Source organism: Amaranthus tricolor, chromosome 1, assembly GCF_026212465.1.
Source record: "Amaranthus tricolor cultivar Red isolate AtriRed21 chromosome 1, ASM2621246v1, whole genome shotgun sequence".
Taxonomy (NCBI): Eukaryota; Viridiplantae; Streptophyta; class Magnoliopsida; order Caryophyllales; family Amaranthaceae; genus Amaranthus; species Amaranthus tricolor.
Genome location: NC_080047.1, coordinates 12,013,182 through 12,039,826, shown reverse-complemented (window position 1 = coordinate 12,039,826; position 26,645 = coordinate 12,013,182). Strand labels below are relative to the sequence as shown.

General features: G+C 32.5%; 3 protein-coding genes and 1 non-coding gene across 5 annotated transcripts; 1 reads left to right on the top strand and 3 right to left on the bottom strand.

Moving 5' to 3' along the window:
* Window positions 1–1,559: 1,559 nt before the first annotated feature.
* Window positions 1,560–6,277, bottom strand: LOC130800601 (inorganic pyrophosphatase 1-like). Its single transcript, XM_057664151.1, has 4 exons — window positions 6,115–6,277; window positions 5,865–5,986; window positions 4,661–4,865; window positions 1,560–1,918 (listed from the first exon to the last, which is right to left on the bottom strand). The coding sequence occupies exons 1-4, from the start codon at window positions 6,250–6,252 to the stop codon at window positions 1,586–1,588; spliced, it is 798 nt and encodes a 265-aa protein (XP_057520134.1). The 5' UTR covers window positions 6,253–6,277; the 3' UTR covers window positions 1,560–1,585.
* Window positions 6,278–8,405: 2,128 nt separating this feature from the next.
* On the top strand, window positions 8,406–10,786 carry LOC130828705 (serine/threonine-protein phosphatase 7 long form homolog). The gene is made up of 5 exons (XM_057694684.1): window positions 8,406–8,463; window positions 8,551–8,638; window positions 8,714–9,133; window positions 9,212–9,719; window positions 10,716–10,786. The coding sequence occupies exons 1-5, from the start codon at window positions 8,444–8,446 to the stop codon at window positions 10,784–10,786; spliced, it is 1,107 nt and encodes a 368-aa protein (XP_057550667.1). The 5' UTR covers window positions 8,406–8,443.
* Window positions 10,232–10,314, bottom strand: TRNAL-UAA (transfer RNA leucine (anticodon UAA)). Its single transcript has one exon. It is a non-coding gene; the product is annotated as a tRNA-Leu (tRNA).
* Window positions 10,787–17,909: 7,123 nt separating the features above from the next.
* On the bottom strand, window positions 17,910–25,993 carry LOC130800575 (uncharacterized). 2 transcript variants are annotated; one of them, XM_057664149.1, is made up of 12 exons: window positions 25,566–25,993; window positions 24,308–24,534; window positions 23,412–23,479; window positions 23,061–23,114; window positions 22,699–22,979; window positions 22,487–22,555; window positions 22,324–22,412; window positions 19,776–21,869; window positions 19,579–19,656; window positions 19,339–19,450; window positions 18,462–18,512; window positions 17,910–18,374 (listed from the first exon to the last, which is right to left on the bottom strand). In XM_057664149.1, the coding sequence occupies exons 1-12, from the start codon at window positions 25,905–25,907 to the stop codon at window positions 18,324–18,326; spliced, it is 3,516 nt and encodes a 1,171-aa protein (XP_057520132.1). In that variant the 5' UTR covers window positions 25,908–25,993; the 3' UTR covers window positions 17,910–18,323. The 2 variants fall into 2 exon arrangements, with proteins under 2 accessions (XP_057520132.1, XP_057520133.1); XM_057664150.1 differs by lacking the exon at window positions 25,566–25,993 and having other exon boundaries at window positions 23,061–23,110; window positions 24,308–24,446.
* Window positions 25,994–26,645: the final 652 nt, after the last annotated feature.

Below are 26,645 nucleotides of genomic sequence, written 5' to 3'. Positions count from 1 at the left end.
AAATTTAAGTTAAATGTGTAAAGAAGAATCAAAGCAGGAACGTGGGTCATGGTCAAAAATACAAATTGGATAAATTTAGCGACACAAATTAAAAACAAAAGTGTAGAAAATTTTGTGAACAAGGGAGTAACAAGCAGGGTTAGATCATGCAACAGTCATAAAGTGCTACGAACCTAGGACAGGTTGTGTCGATACCTTCTAGTGCAATTTTGTGAGGGTGTTTTAGGTCTATAGTGGTGTGACATGAGGATGTTGTGAGTGATTCGGTGGTGTTTTAGTTGGTGGTATTGGTGGATGCGAGAGCGAGGCTGGGAGGGCGTAGGTGAAGGGATTGGGTAGGGTGAGGATTGGGATTTTTTTTTTAAGCTTTAAAACTAAAAATAAATAGAAATTTTACACTACTTTTTATTGTTTTAATCATAAAACTAAAAAAATAAAAACTTGCAAAAAAATCAAAAGTTAATGGAATATACTAGTTTTAATGGAACTTGATACTTCTTTTTATAAACTTTAAAGATTATTGCTACCATGTGAAAAAAGTTAAAAAAAATATTATTACTCGTGTTTCATTAAGATTGATTGCTACTGTGTATAATTAATGAGTCTCGATATCTATAAATATGTATCATAAAAAAATTATAAAAAACATATAATAAAAAAGTATAAATTAAAACGAATCTAAAATAATTACACATAAATATATTTTATTTTCTATATATCTCCCAAAAATTTTAGTCAAATTTTTTAAATAAGAAGAAAAACATTAAAAACGGAGGATTACTAAACATCCTCAAATTCCCAAAAATAGCGGCAAACTGATTTGGTCCCGAAGTAGTTTATGGCATGGCCACGTCAAAATGAAGCCCTAAGTTTGTCGTTATATATGATTAAGAATTAATGATAATATACCCCAAAATACATGGATCTTTGATTGTTGTTTTTGTTTTGTAGGGATGCAAAATGCAGAACTTCTTCGGTCCTCTCCGTCATCTTCAAATTATAATGGTAAATGTACATAAGATCGTGTCATTTAATAATTTATCTCTCTAATCTCTTGCTTCCCAAACATACAAAATACTATATTAAAGATAAATTAATTTTTAAAAAATCTCAAATAACATATAAATATTTTTATTGAAAGATAAAAACAATCAAAAATATCACTCCCTTTTATTTATTTTAATAGTCCCATTTGACTGAGCACATTTGCCAATGTAATAATTTTATCATTAGTATCTTTAATTGTGCATAATTAAAAATTATAAAAAGTTGATATTAATGATTTCTGTATTGAAACGAATCAAATAGCTTATAAATTAAAAATAAAATACAAGTTAAAAGTGATTAATAAATAGTGTCGAAAGTTAAAAGGGATTAATAGAAAGAGTATTATTCACTACAAAAAGGAAGGATATGATATCTCATATCTTCTATCCTCATTCACTTTAATTCCTTAAATTTTTTTAATTAAAATCACTAATTAAGAGTTCTTCTAAACTAATTGTTTTTTAATGTTATTTTACTAAATGAGTCATTTATATGAATTCGTTTTACGGTAAGATGGTCTCATACAGACGGGTTATTTCTAAAAAGGTACTCTTAGAGGTTGATAAACATGAGAAGAAATTGGGAATGAGTCAATGAGCTTGCAGTCATGATATTGAGCAGTATTTGAGACAGCTTGAATAAGAGACAATAGAACTTTCTCCAACTCCACCCCATCACTCCATCCATGGATACTGGCTTTAATGAGATTTAGATTGTTTGAGATTAAGTCCCAAACTGGGAAATTCTTCCTTGGCATAACAAAGTCACTTTCTCTTAGCATCAAACTTGGACAATAATCTCCCTGTCCATCTCCTAAATATATGATTTTCTTCTTTCCTTGCTCACTTAATATTCTTTTCATAACCAAGCCCTGCAAATTAGTCATAAATTTTTTTGAATTATTTGATATATTTATTCAATAATATAAAACGAATCATATCCATGTGCAAAGCGGTCTACAACAAAGGGTTGTATTATCAAAGGGCCCCAAAATTTCAATTTTATACTTATTTCATTTATTGTTACGATTACCCCAAATACATGTATATATTTACACGAGGATAACCAAGTAATAAAGAGCAAAATATTATTATTTGCTTTAAAATCGATTAACATGTGCAAAACTGTCTATAACGTAGGATTTTATTATCAGAGCCTCCAAGAAATTCATTTTATATTTATTTGTTTATTGTTACAATTACAACAAACTCATTTATTTACATGGGGCAACCAAGTAATAAAGAACAAAATATTACTATTTGTTTTGAAATTTGTGATTAAGTTAATTAATAATTTCCGCCATGCTATCTCTTTTCCAAAATCTCACTTTCGTTTAAAGTTATATATTGACTAGTTGGATACTAAGTTTAATCGATGAAAGATATGTAGGAAAATATAAAGTAGAATAAAATGAAGATATTATTTCATAATATTATGTTTTAGGAAGTTAAAATCTTTTTAATATTTAGGATATTAAGGTTATTTTGTTTTCAATTATTTAGGTTTAGGTTAATGTTTTGTTTCCTTATTTTAGTCATAATCTTTTGTATAAATAGAGGTGTAACCTCTCATTAATAAATAATAAAAATCCAATATTCACCAGATTAAACCCAAACCGAATTCCGCATTATGATATTCTACATGGTATCAGAGCCGTAAGGTTTTCCTAGAAGGAAAAACTCTATCGGTATTTTATCATTGATCATAATCGACTAAAATTGTTCCAAACAAAAATCAAATTAAAACACAAAAGAATCAAACCAAACCAAAATAAAACAAACCAAAAAAATGATTTCAATGGCACATGTGGAACAAATGTTCTTCCTCTTTCAAAAATTTAATACAAGATCAATAGTATCGGAAAAATTGAACTACCAAAATTACACCAAGTGGTGTAAAGAAATAAAGACCGAAATTAGTGATCGGGGGAGGCTCAATCATATCACTATCGTCCCCCCGACCACCACAAACGAACAATGGGAGCAAAATGATAGTATGGTGATGTCATGGATCATAAAAAATATTGACAGAGACCTTATAGAGCGTTTTCTTGACTACCCTACCACCGCCCACGAACTATGAACAAGAATTCAATTCATTTTCAAACCAATTTTTCTATCTCCCGTAAATGACCTCATTCAGTATGAGGTCACGAGGGGGAGAAATAGAGACAAGGGAGAAGAGTCAAAAGAGAACCGAGGAGAGCACTCAAAAACCACCTACGACCTACCCCAACAATGGGTGAACACCACCAACGCTTAGATAAACTGAACCGGCAGCAAGACCAAAAACCAAGCACCTCCCAATGACTGGCCAACGCCTGAAATTCTCAACAAAAAATTGAGACAAGTCCCTTATGTGGAAAATGTGGTCAACATCTACAAGAGTTTGAATGTTTCTTTCTCTATACATATACTCAATTCAGATATTAAAGGAAATGAAAAAAAGCAAGTCAAATAGGAGAGAGAAATGAGATTGGGGATAATTGGGGCAAGAGTTAACTTTTCAAAATCAATCCTACCCATTTCCCTTGACACACGCAAATCCCATGACCCACAAAAATCAATCCTACCAATTTCCTTCACGAAAATCCCCTACTCATTAACCTTACAAAAATCCCTTCTTACAATACAAAGAAAAAAGAAAAATCTTACTCCACCCATAAAACCTAAACCCAAAACTCAATTAAGACCACACCCCAAAATTCGAATCTTTGACCCAAATAACAAAATAAACCAGCCCAATTGATTTCTTGACCTTTTAACTAAATCCGAAAAATTGAAAGTTAATTATGAAAAATTTGCAGAAGAGATAAATCAAAATTTCCTTTGTAAAATCAAAAGATCAACTAGCAACTTTTCTGTTAAAGGCGATTGGATTCCAAGATTTGAAAATTATTGTGCAAGTTCGATTTCGGTGATCCTGAGACCTAACTTGAGGGGGAGTGTAGGAAAATATAAAGTAGAATAAAATAAAAATATTATTTCATAATATTATCTTTTAGGAAGTTAAGATCTTTTTAATATTTAGGATATTAAGGTTATTTTGTTTTCTATTATTTAGGTTTAGGTTAATATTTTGTTTCCTTATTTTAGTCCTAATCTTTTGTATAAATAGAGGTGTTACCTCTCATTAATAATTAATACAAATGCAGTATTCACAAGACTAAACCAATTCCGCATTATGATTTTCTACGGGATTTACTAATAAGGTTTATAGAATAGAATTGACATATGGCCCCAAGTTTTATGTAATGACCCTGATACTAATCATAGAATACTTGTCTAAGCTTCATATGTAGCATGTCTACTCTATAATAAGTATATCTGTATATGTAATAAGATTTGCAAGATTATTATTCCTAAGCATGACTCATCTTCACGTTTATAAGTTGTTTGTTTGTTACTTTGAAGTTTCTTAGAAGTATAATTGGATTACTAATCATTTCCCAGATACCCGCTTAATGATTTTGCAATTAGTTTATTGCATTAAATAACTGCAATCGACGTACATATAGAGCATTATCAGAGGGAATTTATTCTTGTATCAGTTAGAGCAAATTAAATTAAAGTGTACTAAAAAGACTGAAAGAGTAAAATGAATTAAAAATTACCTTGCACATGTTTGGAGGGCAAGGATTAGTGCAACCATGAGGAGAATTAATGAAATCATGAAGAGGTGAAATTCTTAACCTCCCTTCTTCATTAACATAACCTGGATTAGTGTTAATCTCTGAAAACCAATCCTTCATCCCTAGGTTATCTAATATGGTTTCAATGAAGAACATATTTGCATCACTCACAATCCTTAATTCACACCTGTAAAACACCCAATATACCATAATTATTAAGAAACACTAATTCTCTACTGAAGCTGTCTTATTGAGAGACGACTTCAATTAAATCAGCCTAAATTTTTATTTAAAAAAACATCTACAATTATTTACTCCCTTCTATTCATCCAATGTGTCCCATTTGACTTTTCACTATTTTTTAGGCGGTCAAATAGGACCACATGTAATGGAAAAAAGTGTAATGTTTTTAAATTTTAATATGGGTAAAATGGGATTAGTAGGTGTAAAGGTATGAAAAAGTTAAGTTTAGTAAGGATAAATTGGTAAAGTTAGCATACCCAAAATAGAAATGAGACATTTAAGGTGACTTGACCAAATAACGAAATAAAACACTTAAGATGAATAGGAGGGAAATTTTTTTAAATAAACCACTTCCTAGGAGTTTAGTTTTAACTTTTTAAATATTTTTTAGTAAAAGGTGGTTTGTATGAACCCGTCTCATAATAAAACGGTTTCATATAAGATTGACAGATTGATACTTAACTAGCCAAAAAGAAGAAATTAAAATTGACCAAATATAATATGTTCCCATACACCATAGAAACACCGAGAATCGTATTTTATCTCGGTTGAAATCATAGTATAAAAAACAAGGTTGCATTGTATCATGTTGGACGCGTTGTAAAGGTTTTAGCAATAAACTGATATTCTTCGTGTTGTAAAGGGTAAAAAAAAACTATGTTTTGGATTGTATTAAGAGATATCTTAAGATTTCAACCGATATTTAAGCATTACGATAGCCGCATTACTCTCGTTACCGCACTACCATTGCGTTACTTGCGATTGGATTATCATCTCACTTCCTCACTCTAAGGTTGAATGATATACTAACTTTTTTAAAAAAAAAAAAAAAAAAAAAAACTAAATTTGACTCTCCCAAAGCCTTCCTTCGGCATAACGGTAATTATTCCAAAAAAGAATACACCACAGAAAAAGAAGATTAAAAATAGAAAAATGAATTTACCCAGAAGCATGGGCAGCTTTAATGGCAGGAACAATACGAGGATGAATAGGAATTCTTTGGAGGACATCCACAATATCATTGATCGTTACTCCTTCTGAATGCATTTCTTTCATCAATGTATCCTGAAATTTTCAACAAAAAATAACAAATCTCTTTATTAAAACAGAGGAAAACAGAGTAAAACAATCATGAGAAACAAACTAAAATGAAAATCCGAACAAAATCGAAAATCAAAGAGAAATAAACAAACCATCATAGAATTCCAAGGAATGGTATTGAGAAGCTGATCGAATCGGTGAGTAAAACCTAATTCATCAATTACCCAATTATCACTATCACAATCAATAATTGTTTTATCAAAATCAAAAACAATCATTATTCCTTCCATTGATGATTGATTGATGTAATGTACTTTAATTACTTCAACAACACAAACCCAGATTTTTTTGATTTATTTTTTCTAATTATGGATGTGTATTTAATAAGGGAGGGGTATTTATAGGTTTGATTAACAAAAATGAAACCGTTTAACCTAAAAATTGATACCATGGAATATTCTGATACGTTACTTGAATAGTTCTATGGCAATTGGCAAGCTCCCGCTTTTTAGGTCTAGAGGCTAGACTAGAAAACCCACATTTATTTAAATTTTAAATTTTATTAATTGTAAAATAGTGTTTAATATTACAAATATTATTGTAAATAAGCAGTATAATTGTAAAATAATTGTGACAATTTAATATTACAAAAGAATTATTTAATTCAAAATGGCACTTAAGAGTTAAGATATGTGTATATGCTTTAAAATTTATATTAAAAATTAATAAAAAACTTTTATTAGTGTAGATATTTTAGGGAGTCTATTCCCTTAATATTGCCCTCAAAAAAAATAATTCTCACTTTAGGTATGATGAGAAAATATTTCCCACAATACCGTCCACGTAGGATGGGTTTTAATATTTTTTTTTTAATATAACCGCCACATGAGATGGCGGTTTTGTTTAGAAGTCCTAAATAAACCGCTAGATGAAATGGCGGTTTAGACCATTTCACGTTGAAAAAAAAATTATAATGAGCAAACCGCCACTTGAAGTGGCGGTTTTATACGTGTACAAAACGGCAGTATCTGTTCTTTTTCTTCACTCATTTCATTTGCTTCCTTCCCTTCGCTGCTGCCGGTTATCTAAAAAAAAAAAATTCTTCAATTCTCATTTACTTCATATTCACAATTCCTCTCATTTAACTAAATTAATCAATTACATTCTCATCTTCTCCTTCTTTACTTGTTCATATTCATCATCATTTAAGGTAATAACATAACCCTAATTTATTTCAATTTGCAAATTGAATATTTTGTTCATTATTGTTTTCAATTGAAGTTATAAATACATTGATTGTTTATTACATTCTCTTGTTTTCATGATTTAAGCTTACATTTTACACATTTATAGTTGAATTTTAGGATTTGGTTTGTATGTACATAAAGTGTTTGATGAAATGCTTCAATGAAAGTTTATTACTTTGTAGGGTTAGTTTAATGGTTTTAGTATATATTCATGGTATTTTTAGCTTTTATATTTGTAATGAACTTTCTAATAAGTGTTCTAATACCTTAATATCACAAATTCTTGTATTCAAATTTACACTTCCCGTTATAGTGTATTGGGGTGAGGAAGTCATGATATTAGTTGCAAATTGGTAGCAAATTGGTGGAGATATCACATGAAAGATCATTATCCCATTGAAAAACATGTTGAATTGGTTGCAAATTTGGATAATGCGAGGGAAGTCATGATATTTTTAAGATTTTTATAACACTTATGGCGATGAAAAACACGTAACAGCGATCATGGCGATGCCGGGCCCAGTTGATCCATCAGTGCTTACGCTTCAGGCGACACACAGAAGCGTAGCTGCGTGGGAGGGCTCCACTGCCCAATTGGTTACTCGTCAGCACTACCAGGCGAGTACGTTACGGTGGGCGCGAGGCAACGATCACGTTGCAAGATGTGGCAGTTATCATGGGACTGCCGGTTGAAGGACAAGCAGTCATTGGTCATGGGGAGGGAAATTGGCCAGCATTAGTACATGAGCTGCTAGGGGTTTGGCCGGAAAACCCTCAAGACCCCTCACAGCCGAAGATCATCGTTGGATCGTCATTGAAGCTGACTTGGCTTCGACAGCATTTTAGCGCGCTTGAGGATGATTCAGATGATGTGACGGTTGACAGACATGCCCGAGCTTACATCTTGTACCTGTTTGGATGCATCTTGTTTCCGGACAAGAGCGGCGACTCGGTACAGTTGATCTATCTCCCTCTACTGGGAGACTTGGAGCGCGTAGATGAGTACAGTTGGGGAAGTGCTACCCTAGCGTATCTGTATCGTAACTCATGTCGAGCATCTCGTAAGGGTGCCAAGGACATGGGTGGATGCTTGATGTTGTTACAGATATGGTCATGGGAGCACATTCATATAGGAAGGCCCATTATTCGGACGGTTCGACCGGATGGGCAACATGATCAGGAAGATAACGCGGATGATTTTGAACCGATATTAGGGTCACAGCATCGGTGCGGGATGGATCCTTTGGCAGTAAGGTAGCAACACTCAATTCACTATTCAAATTCATAATTTCACTATTTTATGATAGATGAAAATGTTAATCAATGTTTATTTGTTTGCAGCTGGCTTCGCGTATATCTTTCGAGATCCCACTCCCCACATACTCTCGTCTACTACAGGGACGCACTAGATCGACAACGGGACGAGCAGGTTAGGAACATTTACTATTTGTATTAGTTATGAATAAATTGTATACATTACTAAGCATATTGATTTGTATTACAGATGACATGGCAGCCTTACACAGCGGCTAAGATGGAAGCTCTACCGCACATATGTACATCGGGCCACGAGATTTGGAGATCACGCTGTCCTCTTATTTGCTTTGACATCGTCGAGCTACATCTCCCGGATCGTGTCATGCGTCAATTCGGTTTGGAGCAGGTAATTTCGCAAGCCTGTGACACCCAACCTCAACTACATGCGATCGATCGGAGGACTGGGGACAAGAACTACCTCGTACGACATAGATCGCATGTAGATGCGTGGAACGACCGAGCATCTACATTGGTTGGAAGAGATAACTTCACAGGTCATAGCTCTGCTATGTACATGAGTTGGTACAGGCGCATCTCCATATTACGCCTAGCGAACACCGCATTTGCGCAGCCAGGATCACATTACCATCCGACATCTACGTTACTGGTACGTTTTCTTTCAACACTCATAACAAATAGTAATAGTTTTAAGTAACTCTTTTAACAATATAATGATAACAAACAGGCTGAGCGCATCCGATCGGTACTCATACAATGTAATGACACGATTCAAGGGGCCGCTACATCGCCAGTTGACGTGGGGTATCGGCTATGTTCTCAGACCTTAGGCTCCATTAACGCGTCGTTGACCGATGCATTGAGTCAGGCGGGTTATGAGTACCTCATACCGACTCCACCCGTCATTGGCGAGGTAGATGACGCATTCCACACTCCTTCTCCAAGGAGTTCAGCCCATCGAGGTAGCTCTTCCGGAGGATCCAGTTCTCGGTCCACAAGAGGCCGCCAGCGTTCATCTACTCGAGGTCGGTCTTCCAGATCGCCATCGACATCCGCTACTATGTCGTCGTTCGTTCCCCCGTCTTCCATCAACACTCCTCCGCCACATCCATCGCCTCCGCAAAGGATTATCACATATCAGCGTGCTAGTCAACGACGAGCTCCTGCTCTTAATGTCATTGCGGAGGTTGACGAGTTCACACCATCATCATCCACCGGTGCGCAAAACAAAAGGGGCCGGGGGTTGTAGTTTAACAAACTTTGTATATTCTTATATGACTTGAACTTCTTGTATGAGTTTTCATAATTGTAATATATCTTTGTATTATTTTCATAATTATTTTTTCCAAAACAAGCCGGTTCGTAATTGATTATTATGGAATAGATGGTATTGAACTACTTTAATGCATGTTGCGTTCACTATTTTAAAATGAAAGAAAAAATAAATAAATAAAATTCCAAGTACAAGCGGGACCAAACCGCCACATGAGATGGCGGTTTGCCTTGACCAAACCGCTACTTCATGTGGCGTTTTTCTGCTTAAGGCAAACCGCCATCTCAAGTGGCGGTTTTGTCTGAAAAAATTTAAAAAAAAACTTTTCCACGTGGACGGTATTGTGGGAAATACTTTCCCAAATTATGTAAAGTGGGAATTTTTTTTTTTTTTACGCAATATTCCGGGAATTAGCTCTATTTTAGGTGACATTTTTTAAAAAATTTATTTATTGATGAAAGATATATTAAAGTATGCTGGCTGTGGGGTTCGAACCCACGCGCACTTATGTGCAGCAGATCTTAAGTCTGCCCCCTTAACCACTCGGGCAAACCAGCTATTGTTGTTATTTGTAATCTATCCTTTGTATATATATTATATATAAATATGTATATATATATATGTGTGTATATATATATATATGTAATTGTTTTAGAATTTTTTTTCAATGTTACGTATCTATCTTTAAATATAAAAGTAGTGTTTTAAACTACTTTAAATTAAATCATAGAACATATGGAGTAGTAAATAGTAATATAATGTAAATACATTATATATTACAACGAACAAATTTGTATATTTTCACTAGATGGCAATGGAACTCCCGACTTTATTAATTTTTAAAATGGACAAAATTTAAAGATTAATTTGCAACAATATGTGTTACTCGAAAACTTGATACAAGTTGTAGGCGTATGAAAACTTTTTTATTGTGGTATTTCTCCCATGATGGTACTAGAAAATGTTCATGAAATTCACAATGAGGTACAAACAACTACACTAAATCTTAGTACAAAGCGAATAGAGTGAAATGATTAAATTTTTTTGTAGATTATGAAACTGTCAGTAGCGAAACTTGAACAAAATTTTAGGGGGTGCGTAGATAAAAAAAATTGATGAACATTAATATATAGCCAATTAATGCAACAAAAAATTATAACATAAATTTTGAATCAAAATAAAGCTGACGTTCTTTAGCACTTTAAAATTATCTATAATCTCATTACACTATATGTCTTTACTATTTCTCTCTAAATGTATATTACTAAACTATTAGCAAAAAAATCGTCGCCCATTTTATTACCACGTCTTGTCTTTACTATCTTCATAATTGATTGTTTTATTGTATGGGTTTTTAGTGAATCAAGTACTCTTATTCAAACTAATTTTTAAAAAAAATAAGAAAATTCAATTAAAAATATAAAACAAACCTTTATCCTTAAATTGTGGATGGTAAGCTTAATTTTTTATTTTGTCGATTTCTCCCAATTGCTTTGTTCTTTTTTTTTCCAGTTGTTAAATGATAATTTCATTTCTAATTTGATATTCTATTATTACTCATAAGATTTTTTTTTTGTTCAATTATTCTCTTACATTAATTGTGTTGTTTTATTTATTGGGCTAAAATTATAAAAAATATAAAATGACTGTTGTATACTAAATAAAAATTGCCGAGAATTTCGGAGGGGCGAAGCCTCTACCCGCCCCCACTAAGTTCCGCCTATGATGAAACAGAAAATATATAAAGATTTTATAACTCTCTTTGAGTATTCATGAAAAGAAGAAAAAATAAGAATATAAGTATTTTAAGAGAGGAGAGAAAATAAGAAAATAAATTTTCAACTACTTTCTCCCTACATGCAACTCCCTCTAATTATAATAGAGACTACATGTTCATTTCATCACTCATAACACTCAAATATATCATATACACAAAGATACGCATTTTGCTGCGTTATGTACTTGCTTTTGTACGTTTATACCAATTTGGTATATGTCCACTCATTTATATAGTATATGTAAATGGTATATATCCTTTTATACTTTAAATGTCATCCAAAACAAAGGCATCTAAATTAAATTAAGTTTTAATCTATTTCAAAACAAAAAAAAATCTCATATTATTAAAAATATAGCGCATTAGCAAGAGTTTAACACTAGTTATTTTTAAAAATACTGATTCATATAATTTTAATGTGCATAAAAGATATAGAACTTGCCCTAATTAAAAAATAACTTGATCTAGTTTATTCAAGTTTGCAAATTACTTCAATTATTAATATTTATATTACCTTAATTACACACTTCAAAATATAAAGGAATTTAAAAAAATAGATTATTTTGATGTATAATACCTTAAATATCTTTAATATTTTAGGAGGAAAAAGTTTTTGTTGCCAGTGTAATATGTAATAAAGTGGTTTCTAGTTTAAATTATTATATATTAATTAGAGTAGGTAGATAGATAGATTTGACTAAATTACTAGATATATAATTTTATTACATATATTTTTTATAATTTTTTAAGAAATGTATTTATAGATATTGAGCCTCAAATACATGCACTAAGAATATCAAATGAGAACAAAGAAAATAGGTTTAAGTGATATTATAAATGATATTATCCAGAAATATTAATAAGACAACTTTAATTAGACAGACTAAATTAGTATATATGTGGTAAAACTAGAAAACAAATTAGTTATTTACATACAAATTCTAACTCCTAGAATAATTTTTCACTCCTATTACTATAAGGCTATTATTTATAACTTCTCTTGGATCTACATCTTGTTTTACTTTTTCTAAAGCTTCTCCATTTAATAAATTAATTTATTCATCCTCCCATCTTGGGAGATGATTTTGATAATCTTATTGTCCATTAAATGACTTGTACACAAGAAGAAGATTATAGATGTGCAATAGAGCATGAGATCGGAGTTTGAAGTTTTGATCAATACATAAAAGTGATCAAAGGGTACATGGAGGATGCCTTGAACAAAATAAGAGGTACATTGAATAAGGCAAGAAAATACACAAGAAGGATCATAGGATGTGCCTTGAACGAGATAATGGGTGCATCAGCCTGGGAAAAAATTAACAAATTCTTTAAAGCCCATGTATAATTTTAAAAATTATGATTTTTTTCTAACAACTTTGTACCTCTAAACATTTAACATATACAACGTAATTAAATATTGAGACCCTTATTTTTTGGGGCCCTATGCAGTGAACACGTTGAACATGCTTAGAACCTCCCATACATCAAAGGTGCCTTGAACAAGGAGAGCATCAAAAGACGGCAGTAATATGCGGAAGATGTGCTAGCTTGTTGGAGCGGCCTGTGCAAGGGCAATATCAAGTTTCCGTTAGCTCAATACTTGGGGGGCCAGGAAAGTTTAGGTACTTGTCCTAGGGTTATTCTTTTGATTTAGGGACCCAAATATAGACCTAAACCATCATCGAAATTAGTGTGTAGACTATTACGTAGAGAGCAACTAGGGCGTGAGATCTAAGAGATTGGTTCTTTTTTGTAACAGAGTAAGTTTTCATTAAAGGGGAAACTTTAAACTTGAGAGTTGAGTTCAAGTTTTAATAAGCATTATTTCATACTTGTATTGGTGAATCATTAATAAAACACAGTAAAACACCTTATAAAATCCTTGTATTCTTGCTTTTAAGTTTTGAGTCCATTAATATGTGCTCTATTTTTCTCATAACTTTCTTATTCTTCTCCATCAAAGAGAGGTTCATTAGTCTTTCAATTCATCCAATATTCGTTATTATTGGATGCATCTACCTCTTTTGATGATCGATAAATTTCACAATAATGTTTTCAAAATCCAATCTCTATAAAAATGGAAACTATAGAAACTTGTCAAAAGTTGGAAGCAAATTGTATTTAGGTTTGTTAGATCTTATTGGGAAACGACGTGGCTCAAATGCAACATCATAATAATAATAATAATAATAATAATAATAATAATAATAATGATAATAATAATAATAATAATAATAATAATAATAATGGACACCCCTTAACTTATCAATCACTTGGTGCTTGCTTAGCTTAATTTCATTGATGTCACACTTTACAAAACTTTAAGTTGAATGCTACGTATGAACATCATACACTTAAACTACTAATAATAAATTAAAGGATGATGGTATGATAACAAGCGAATTCAGAATACTAGTACGTATAGAGTAGTCTAAACACTAAGCTTTATATGTGTCTTTATCGATTCAACTACTATTCTTCTGTTTTATATACTCCCTTAAATTCGCTATTATTGTTTCATTGCTTTTTGTATGCTTGTCAGCCAAGAGATTAATTCAATTCTAAATATTGCGCAAAATAAAAATTATGAAAAGTTGATAATGATTATATTTGCTTTGATCAAACGAATTAAATAAGTTTTCACTTGACTATGTTTAACTTATAGATTAAGAAGAAAATAACATAAAGAGTTATCGATGAATAATGCAAAAAAAATTAAATGGGACAAGAATATTGAATTGGAGGGAATATTATACAATTCGATATTAATAGATTTTTAGGGCCTATTCGCCGCATTGTAGATGCTTGGGAGGTTGTTGGCGGTCTAACAGTCTAAGTAGTTGTAGTTGTGGATAGTTGTTAACAGTTTAAGTAACTGTAGCTATATGGATTATATCTAAGTAGTTAAACTAGTGATATTTTGTTGTTAACTCAGTAGTGTAAATCAGCAATATTGTTTGGTAAATAACGAGTATGGTAACCGTTGGAGTATAATTTATTGAGAAAAATATAGAAAAAATTTAAATGGCTACTATTTATTTCAAAATGTTACAATTTTTAACGTTTTAAAATAACCATTTGTATCGCTAAAACAATACTTGAACTGTTACTTCATCGAACAATGAAGACTATTTAAAATAAATATTAGACATAACTTAGGCAGACGTACTTAAACTAGTACACCTCAATTGAATAACATAAGACATAACTTAGGCAGACCTAAGACTGAATTTTCAATGACATAATTGGATGTGCAAACAAATTTAGGAAAACTCCTTCATCTCAATAAATTTGCCTCGTTTTAGTTCATTTTAATAAATATGTCAATTTTTATTTTTTGACATTAGTCACCACTTATTCTAAATATATCACTATTTTAATCAATCATATTCAATTCTTTATTCACCGTTTCATTTGTCAAATTAACCGAGAAGAAAAGAGTAGTGCGTAGTGCGTAGTGCGTAGTGCGTAGTGCGTAATGCGTGAGCGACAAAAGTTGAGAGCTTGACGCATGGAAAGGTCTTAAACTAAAAAATTGGCGCTCATGCAGGACGACGTAAAAGGCGCATCAGTTGCCGTGAAATAATGATGGTTTGCCGCGTAGAACTTTCCAAAGGTGATGCTGATGCACTAGATATATATCCAGTCCTTTACACGGAGATTGAAATAATATTCTTATTTAATTATATACTTGTATAAAAAATTTGAAGATTACTTATTTACCCACTTTTATCATGGAAATAAGAAAGGTGTTAAGAATGGGCAGAAAATTTTTTTACCTACAGTCTGACATGTGTTAAGACTGTTTCTTCTTTAGTAGTTTTATAGATAGATTTATAAATATAGATTATAGATGCTCTAATAAGAAATGAATGATTAATTAAGAGTTGTATAGACATATTTACCCACTTTTATCATGGAAATAAAAAAGGTGTAGTTTCATATAAACTATATTAAGAGATGAATTATAAAAGTCAATCTTTTTCTAACATATTAACTTGAAAAATGGGTGGAAAATTTTTTGCGTACACTCTGACACGTGTCAAGATTGTTTCTTCTTTAGTAGATTTTATAGATTATAGATGCTCTAATAAGAAATGAATAATTAATTAAGAGTTGTATAGACATATTTACCCACTTTTATTATGGAAATAAGAAAGGTATGGTTTCATATTTACTGTATTAAGAAATAAATTATAAAAGTCAATCTTTTTCTACCATATTAACTTGAAGAAATGGCAGGAAAATTTTTGCCTACAATCTGATACATGTCAAGACTGTTTCTTCTTTTTTATTTTGAATATTTAATTAAATATTTTTATATTAAACGGTGGTAATAAAAAGTAAATTAAATTGATGAAATGAGTGTTATTATTCTCGGGATAATGAAGCTCTTATCTTAAATAATATATGTTCTTTTCTTTAGAATTTATGTTTTTTTATCTTGTCTTACTCATTTTGCATAATTTAGTTGAGAAAGTTCTCAAAATGGTAAATGAGTAGCACACAACAGACAGGAGTACCTAATGTCACCTTTTTAAGTAAAAATGTATCTAAATAAATTTTTAGAAAAAAAATGAACACGTTAAAAAAATATTGTCAAATAATTTTACAAGCTTTTTGACAATGTTTTTTTTTATCATTCTCACCATATCAATAGCCAAATAGGTGGTTAGTGGATAATTCGTTTTGAAATAAGTTCTCTTCAAGACTATATTAGATTTTATGTTATATCGGGTTAAATCGAAGGTTTTATTTAAATTAGATGTATTTACAATTAATTTGAATTGAATTGATTTATACTTGGATGTTTTGAGTTGATTATATATCAAATCATGTTAAGTCAGGTGTGATATTTTGAATTAATATTTTGAATTAATTTGAATTGAATTGTATTTTGAAATAATTCAACTTTAGGTGTGATGTTTTTTAATGGCAATTTTGACTTAAAACACGTCCCACTCTTTGAACAAGATATTTCACCCCAAATTGATATATGTCTCCCCGAAAATCTTTTGTATTGTTTGTATTGAGGTAGTTGTTTAAACACTATGTAATATATGAGACTTTGACCATGTTATGTCTTAGTATATGCTACTCCTTTTATTTTTATTTATTATTTTTGTTCTTTTAGGTTTCAATGCAAACTTAAAAGTTAAATAATTTTAATTTTGAATTTCTAAAAATTTTAAAAATTGATATTTAGAAGGAAGTATTACCCAGAATAATCCAACTTTTTCATGAGTTTCCTACAATAATCTCACCTATTGATTAACCATGAATAATCTCAACTTTATGGGTATTTTCCTAGAGTAAACTTAGGTAACTCAATAACCTGTTATAATAGGTAAACCACCAAAAAAGTAAACTAAAAATTAATGTAAAAATAGAGAAAAAAATTTGAAAATTTACATAAAAAATTCTGAATAATAAAACAAATAAAATTTTTTTTCGACATTTTATTTTGATTTATCTTTTTTTCCTGTTATAATAGGTGAGATTATTGTAGGAAAATCATGAAAAGATTGTATTACTCTAGGCTATTTTTCCTATTTACAAAATATATATTGAGACCAATTTATCAAGATCCCACATTAATATATTTTTTCATACAGATCAATAAAAATCAAAACAAAAATTTAACACTAAAATTCGTAAATTCTATTTAAAAAGGAGATATGAAAACAGAGTTCATATATTATTATAATTACTTTTTCAAAAAGAAACGCAAAAATCAAGTAGAAAGTTTTTCAAAAAGCCAAGCACAATCATCATTTAATTTTAGATGCAAGTAGAAGGAGTGTTACCTGAAATCGGTAAGGAAAACGATGGATAGGAGCATGGATCCACCCCTGCTAACACCTTTTTCTTATATACGTGCAATATAAATTTTACGTCAAATATATACCAACGGTCAAGCTCAAGTCCAAGTCCAATTTGCGCTATATAAGTCTGATAATCCATTGACTAATTCAAAAATGATTCCTATTAACATAATTACATATAATTACGGGATAGTTTACCCACATAAAATAAAAATTAATAATTAATTGATAATAATTAAATATACTTTTTATACATAATTAGTGAATAAGAAATGTATAATCATTATATCCGCAATAGTTAATTTTATCTTATGTGAACAATTTACCACGTAAAGAGAATTTTTCCGATTCCTATTAGGTCGGACAATTGAGGGTCGAATTAATACCAAATTAGATCAAATGCATGTCATATAATATTCAAATCAAATAGAATATCAATTGACTTCAATCCATCAATCATATTAAAGTCGAATTTTTATTCGGCTCATCAACATCATACTCCTCAAGGTCAATCAATGGTGTCTACTTCTAAAATACAATTTTGAACTTCAAGAAGGTTTCTAAAGTATAGAAGTATTGGAATTGTGAAAAACATCATCTTCATAATCAGCCCATTACTAATTTACAAGATGATTATGCAAGTTATTTAACAAAAATATAGCCATTCGGCAATAATTGAACTTAAAAGAACCAAGATTACGTGAATAAAACCGCAATGGACGGCCAATTATTTTCAGCAGCAAATAAAAATGAAGGCTACATGGGAATTCATCTCCAAAATGTTCAATAACCTTGGTTATTGAATCATATAAACATATACAACTCAATTGCATTATAAATTTCGACATCTCCTTGAGCTCCATTGACGCCTCGGCATTATCTTCTATCTATGGACATATCTACAGCTAAAAAATTTTAAGGCGCAAGTCATGGCGTTCATTTACAAACATTCCCAAGCATCTCAATCTCGCATATAGTCTGCAGCAAAATCCAAAATCATCTGTTTGAGATGCTGCAATGAACATTATACACTGGTAAGCAAAAGAACATCAGGGGCATTACGAGTAGTTTAAGATGGAAAAGTAAAATGCAGTCTTACCTTTAACTCTTCATGAAGCACGAGAAATATTTTCTTTAGCCGCTTATGCCGCTGCAGAGGGTCATCATTCAAAAATAAATTCAGAAACTTGCACATTGTGAAATTTACAGGAAAAGAATCGAACACTAGGGTCTAGGAGCATGCGGATAGTTGATGAGATGTCACAAGATATTCAATTGATCAAACCGGACAAGAAACTAAAAGTCCTTTAAAAACAAAGAATTAGTAAAGCTGGAGTTTATCATGCTTTTCAAAACAAGAGCCTAAGAGGACTATACAAAGAGACACCACATTTGACCTTTCTTCCAAATATTATTTCTTCTACAGCAGCTAAAAGCAAGATCCACAAGCTAGTAACTACTCCCTCCATTTCCTATTAGTGTTCTTTCCAATTCACTTTGATTCCAATAGCTCACATTCACTTTCTTCTTCTAGTAAATCGTTTCTTCACTGCCCAGCTTTCAAAATTTTCTTCTTCCCTAACCTCTCCCAGTTTTTTCCTAATTCCCTATTACGAAGCTTTCTTTGGTACAATAAGGGAAAGAATTATAAAACCGTGGGGTATATACAGCAGAGGGCACTCACCCCTGTCACAACACTAATCATTATATTTCATTAATCAGTTAGGCCAATAATACTAAAGAAAAACAAAGTAATCTATGCAGAACAGCACACTCCGATTAGTCATTCACATCTCTATAGATCATAAAATAGGAGATACAAATTTTAACACTTCAAGGTTCTGGTTTGCAATTATCAGTATTTATAATTCTATTAACTAAATTGACAATGTTGTCAAGTCAATGACATATTCAGTCTTTCAAACAGCAAGAGAGAAATCAACTCTGGGAAATGTACATAAATCATAAATACATACCGCTCCACACCGTTTATAGCTTGCTCTAAGCTGCGCCACAATCTCTTTGTATTTTTCTGTATCTCTACCTTTGGCACTATCAAGGGCCATTCCAAGCTTCTGAAATTCATTCCTTCAAAAACACACAAAAACAACATAATCAGGGAAAGTCTATAAACAAGAAAAATTCGACAACAAATCACAGTTGCTCTAGAGGTGAAAGAGGGCTATGGGGGTTGTATTATGTATAGCAGACCATACCTGTCCCTCTCCAAGATTTTATTAACTGAACAGTAACTTTCATACTTCTCGCGGTACTCTTGAACATATTCCTCATACCTAAAGACACCAATTAGAGGGGCATCAATGAAGAAACTCTATAACACCAAAAAGGTTTAATAGTACAACAAAACCATCAGAAAAAAGATGCATAAAAGAAAAGTGCAATAAGTACTTACTGGGAGAAACTTTTGATAGGAGCTTTCAGCTCTGGCTCTTCTTTTTCATACTTCGAGTATGAAGTATTATCGTCTGAAGATTCACTCCTTTTGCGCTTTTCCTTACGACCCCTAATGTTTGAAACATCTTTCCGTCTATTCTCATTAGCTTCTTTAGATGTGTTATATTTCCTAGGCTTGCTTCCCTTTCCCTTGTGTGAACCAAATTCCTGTCTAAAGTCTTCTCGTTGAGAACTGATATGTGATTTTTTTTGCGTCTCTCCACAACCTTCAGCATCCGTTCCCTGATTAGCAACGGCCTCAGTATTTCCCAATCTGCTACGATCCACTACTTTCTTAGGCAGGGACTCAACTTCAGCATGACCATTCCTAGACTGTTGAGATTGCATAGCCCCATGAAGATGAGAATTATCTTCTGCATAGGAAACTGGAGACCTCCTTCTCAATGAACCATCTAAATTATTAGAAGCTACTCTAGCATTTGGTGAAGAAGTGTTCCCAGGATCTACGATCGACGTGCTCACAGGTTTACCTTTCGACTCTGTGCTCCGGAAACCTGAGAAGCCTACTTTCGTCTCTGATTTCTTGAAAGAGCCCACTCTCTCAAACTGTCGTTTAGCCCCGTCTGGCTCCTCAGAAAAGGTCTCACGAAGTTCACCCAACTCCAGGTCCGACTGTTCTCTTTGGAGACTTCTCTTGTCAGCGGGAGACCTATCAAAATCAGCCTTACCACTATCCTTCAGTGAATACTTCCTATCCTGTGAAAAATTTCCCAGTGAATGAGATTTTCTATCTCGTTCGCTATGCTTTCTATAATGGGACTCCAGTCGTGATGAAGGTTTCTGGATAAGAGGACTTTCTTCGAACTTTCCATTTGCTTTCTTATTTGAACTATCCTCTTCATCTTGAGCCTCTCGGTAACCCTTGTCTTCCTGTTTCAAAGGACCTTCCTGTGTATAAGCATTTGTCTCCAAGAGTTTTGGATCTACCCCCATATTTGAAGGATTCTTGACAACTTTATCTGAAGTTTCAGTCTTATAGGGATGTGCAGCAAGCCTGCGACTTGACTTTAGAGATTCTGCAGCAGATTTTCCAGGGACAACAAAGTCATATGCTCTCTGTGAATGTAGATTCCCGTTCAGACCATCATCCCTGTTGAGCTGATTTGACATTTGTACATTATGGCTCTCGCGATTTTCTTCATTGCCTATATGACCCGGACTCCCCAAGGTATGCGATGCTGTATGTCTAGAAAGTCCTGACTGAGAAGCATTTGGTTTAAATCTTTTGACATGATCAGCATCATGCTCAAACTGTATGCTTTCAGATCCTCTTTTAGACTTACTTCTAGACTTGACAGAGCTGCAACGTTCATGTTGAAATTCATCTTCCACATCTACTTGCTCATTGTCATCCGTACCATTACATGGTTGATTTCGATCATGATCAGGTGAAACAGGTCTCAATTTCTCTGTAGTTATAACATTATGAGGGGCCACCAGTTGAGCTTCATTATCATCAATGATATCAATATCAACATCCTCAGAAACATAGCCATCTTGATCTCCAGTTCTTCCAGCTTGTTGGGCCAAAGATTCAGGCATACTCCAAGGAACAGACGCAGTAGATAACCCATGTCCACTTTCTTGTAAATTTGTAAGTTCTTTGTCACCATCACTCATAATATCAACATCCACATCAGATGTCTCTTTGCTGTTAGCAGAAGAATCATCACCATCACTATCACTGCTACTTGCACTCCCACTTCTCGCAGGGCTTCTGCTTCTACTTTGGCTAGGACTATCACTGTCATTATCACTACTGCCACTATCAGTATCAGTGTCACTGCTGTCAATGGATCTGGTTGCTCGCCCTCCACTGTGCTCAGGGGCTTCATCATCGCCAAAAAGTTCGGGGAAATGCTTTGAGGCATCATACTTTTCAACCATATTTGATTCTTCGTCAATTTTTGACACCTGTTCTTCCAAATTTTCAACCAGAGGTTTACCATTGTATTCCAAATCTGGAGCTTGTGCTTCATCATGATTGTTGTTTTCAAGACTAAACTGCTTGTGATTATGGTCTTCAGGAGAACTGAGGAACAGAAATTTTAAGAAAAGGACTCATGACTCCAACAATTTATAACCAGACTCTGCAGTCTGCAACTATTTTTATTGACTAGTAAAAAAATAATGCATGCCAAGGCCATTAAAATTAATCTTAAAAACCAGCCTCATTTACATGAGCAATCCGACTACAGAAAGCAACATATAGATGGGTAGCTACTAGGAATACAGGAAGCTGAAAAGATGACAGTAACAAATCCAATAATGGCATCGCTTATAATGAAACACGAAAGAATCAATCAAGCAACACTAAAAAACTACTGTTGTTCACTGACAGTAAAGGATAAACATCCAAGATCAGATTTTATTGGCCTTCCTACATGTTCTAATTAACCACATAGCTGAAGTATGTAGAATAAGTCTTCCTATTGCAATAAATTCAATCACAAAAAGTGGAATAGTTGACCAAGGACAAGAGTTACCTTCCGCTATCAGAATTTGATCTCTTGACCTTCTCCAGCTCCACTGCTGACTTCAAAATGTATCTTCCAGGAGGTTCATAAGTAGCAATCTAAGACGGCATATCTCATCAGAAAACACAAATTCACTATTTTCCTATAAAAAATAAAATTATTTTACACTCACTTTTTTAAGGATGGGTTCAAGTTTGCGGGCAGAATTAGATGTCATATCTCCAACAGCTTTTTCCAGTGCCTGCGCATAAACGAAAATGCAAAAATAGAAAACCCTTATTGATTCTAATCATGGTGAGTAAACAAGGAGAAAGCAAATTACTCAAAAACAATAAAATTCCAGGTAATAAGAAACCCTCAGAAAAAAAATTAACTCTTGTCTACCTTTAAGTTCATCCCTTTTGGATTCTCCTTCAGCAATGTTATTAGCGAGTTCCGTAGATCATTCTCAGATCTAACAGTATTTTCTTTTGCCCTTGCTTGGTTAGTTGTAGGGTATTTCACAACAGTTTGACTTTCCATATCATTACCCCTTACAGAAGAAGATCCCAAAGAAACAGACTGGTTTTGTAGTGATGGCAGAGGTGAAGTTGAATGCTTTCCTTTAGCATTAACAGTTGCTGAAAATCCAGTAGTTGATTTCACATGCTTAGGTTGGCTGCCGACTAAAAGCATCAAATAGAACAGAAGTTATATTAGAAAACAGAAAACTTTAAGTATAAAGGTAAACATCCTAATAGAGTTACCTTGTGATGGATCAAAAAATCTTTTATTTTTTGTTTTAAACTTCCATGGGCTGGCTACAAAACATTTAGAACAAAATTATTAGCAATATGATACATAAATTATAGTCTTTTAGAAAAAGTCAGGAATGGTATTTCTCGCAAAAGTTTATTATTTAACATAATCCCCCCACGACTACTGGCACCGAGGGAAGGGAGGGGGGTTTGAGATTTGTAGTAAGATCATGTCATTGATCTCCTATTTGCACTTACTTTGTTAATCGTATCAGACTACACTACGTTTCCACTCTTTCATTACACTTTATTAGGCACCTAGGGAAAGGGGGCATAAATCTTATATTTGAATATACTCACCCTCTGCAGCAGCTAATGCTTGCATTTGACTCTTCATAGAATGATTGCATTGATCCAAGACAATAGCCCTATCAAGAACCACAACCAATATAAATAAGTGAACAATTTGATCACTTACAAGAGAAAGGTAATAAGGAAACACATCATATTTAATCTAATAATCAAGGAAAGTATTTCTCAGCATGCATCAGGACAAAAAAATTAATTGATTCAGCATTAAATCCTCCTCAAATGTACATATGATTGACATAATCCACCTATCTAGAAGCCCCATGTATGTAACAGCAATTGTACAGTCTTAAAAATGATTCAAATGATAATGGTTCCAATAAGATAAATTTTTAATATATCAATAAACTCACTAAACCACAGAATAGCTTAATTTGGCACACTGCCTAAATCGGTGAGATGCTACATGGAAAAAGCACATCTGAGCACTCTATAGAATTGATAAGAAGACCTACATTGCTGAAATCGAACATAAATCATTAATTTATTCAAGAAACACAATTGCATAAGCAGAAAGCACCCTAACAATGTTCTTGCATTGGTCAGAAATATGCAACCAAAAGCACAATCAACATGAAGTTCCTAAAACTTTAAGGCTGATTTCATTCAGAAACAAAGATTACAGCTGGGAAGAAAAGGCAAGAATCTTACAAGAACTTTAAAAAATATCTTCTTAAAAACACCAAAAAATTGGATGCATAAACATGTAAGAGAACATCAATTCGATTAGGTGTCTCAGCCAAGTATGATATGAATATACAAGTATGCATACCTATAGATGAAAGCATATATATTAGTGATTGTATGTTGGTCCACATGTATACACACATATATACTTCTACAAACGCTTCATATTAATATAGTATAAATTCCACTGTACAACATACTTGCGTGATTTTTGTTTTTGCTCATATTCTTCCGATCTCTTCTTCACTTGCTTCTTAGTGGATTCGTCTAAGACACGCTGCACATTCAGCTTGCGCCATGCAGAGCCAGATTCAACAAGTAAACCATTACCATCTTCACCACTCTGACGTTCTTCATAAATGTCACAAAGGCCACCCATTTCATGTGCCCAGGTAAATCGAAATTCCTTACCACCCACATCAATAACCTGAGAAAATAACAGAGTTGCAAGCATTAAAAGTCGGTTAAGCTAACTCCTAAAAATAGAAATAGACACCACGACAATAAAGTACATAGTATATAGCATACGAAAATGATCAACTTATAATAAAAAGACAAATAGGCCATCACAAGGTTATCAAACTTCGTCCCACATCGATTGTATAGGCAACTAATGAGGGATTTATAGAGTAAATGAGCTCTCTCACCTACTAGACTAGTTTTTTAGTTGAGTTCTCTTGTTTATTCTATAACAAAGTGTTGGTATCGTGTAGCTTCTCATAATTGGTTCTAAAAGCTATAATTTTTTTCCAAAAGCTATTTATTAGAAGTTATTACGAAGCACTCAAAATAGCTTAACTAAGTCATGAAGCTAACTATGATTACAAAAGATAAAAGCTACCCTTAAAAGCTAAATTGAAATTCCAAAACCTTAACGTAATGAATAGGGAAAAAGAGACACACAATCCCCCTTTCCAGACCACCACTTTTCCCCTCCCTTTTGCCATAACGACATGGATTAGTTACTCTGTCCGGTTTACCTCCGCCAGCTGAGACAGTCAAACCATCGACACAGGATAACACCTCTTCATCCAATATTAATTAATTCTTTCTCTTCCCATAATTAAAAAAATTAAACACAAGTTTCACCTGAAACAAAGTGTAAACAAAATTTGGATTTATAAATTCACAATTAGTCCAAAATGACTTTGCTAATTTTGGTTCACAATGGACACACTTCCACCCATTAAATTCCACAACAGAATGCTAATTATTTTCGTCTTTGATTCAAGCAGTACTACTGAATTCTGAGAATTAATCAACACAATTTATGCAAACGTTAAAAAACTTCATTACTTTTCAAAAAACAAAATGTAAGTTTTATACAAAAAAATTAAATTGAAGATAAAATTCTATACACAAACACTATAAACTCAAAATTTTATGCACAATGCGTAAATTCTCAAATACAAAATCAAAATCGAACATCAAAGAATCAGAAGATAGATAAATTCTTACATTAGCAGAAGGATTGGTAGGGTTAGAATCAAACTTAATACGAGCAGCACCACCTTGAGACTCAAGACGTTTGATCTCATCAATAAGATCAGGAGCCAGACGAATAATGGCAGCAAAAGAGAGAGGATCACCGGAGACAAGACTGAACGATTCATCGGAAGTCTCGGGAGGAGGAGGAGGAGGAGTTGCTGACGAGGGTTTGCGTAATGAAAGAGAATTTCTGCCGCCGGAGGAAGAAGATGGACGTTGAAGTGGTGGTGGTGGGAATGAGTTTCTCTTCCCGGCGGTGGTTCCGCCGCGTGGTCCTCCGCCTCGCCCAAATTTTAGGGATCCACCGTACATCCTAAATCCCAAGTTTTAGAAGCGGTTTCCCTTGTTCTAGAATCTTTTTGTGGGTGGAGTACTTCATATAACTAACAAATAGTAAAAACAAGAACAACAATTCTTAGTTCGAGGTTATAAAAAATCCAGCCCATTATGTAAATTTAAAAAAAACTGACGTGCGTATGTATGAAAAATTACATAATATATTTGGGGCTATAACAATATTTATTTGGGGTTATAACATAATATATTTGGTGTTATATCAGCATATATTTGAGTTTTATCACATAATTTATTTTGTTTTATAACATAATATATTTGAAGTTATAACAATATATATATATATATATATTTGAGATTATAACATAATTTATATATGGGATTATAACATATATTTGTCGTTATAACATAATATATTTGGGGTTATAACATAATATATTTAGAGTTGTAACAATGTATATTTGAAGTAATAATATAATATATATAAAGTTATAACAACATACATTTAAGGTTATAACATAATATATTTGGTGTTATAAAATACTTTACCCTCAAACACAGACAATTTATATACCGAACTATATATTATGTTATAACTCCAAATATAATATGTTATAACCACAAATATATGTTGTTATAACCTCATATATATTATGTTATAATCTCAAATATATATATTGTTATAGCTTCGAATATATGCTGGTATAACACCAAATATAATATGTAATAACTCCAAATAAATGTTGTTATAACTCC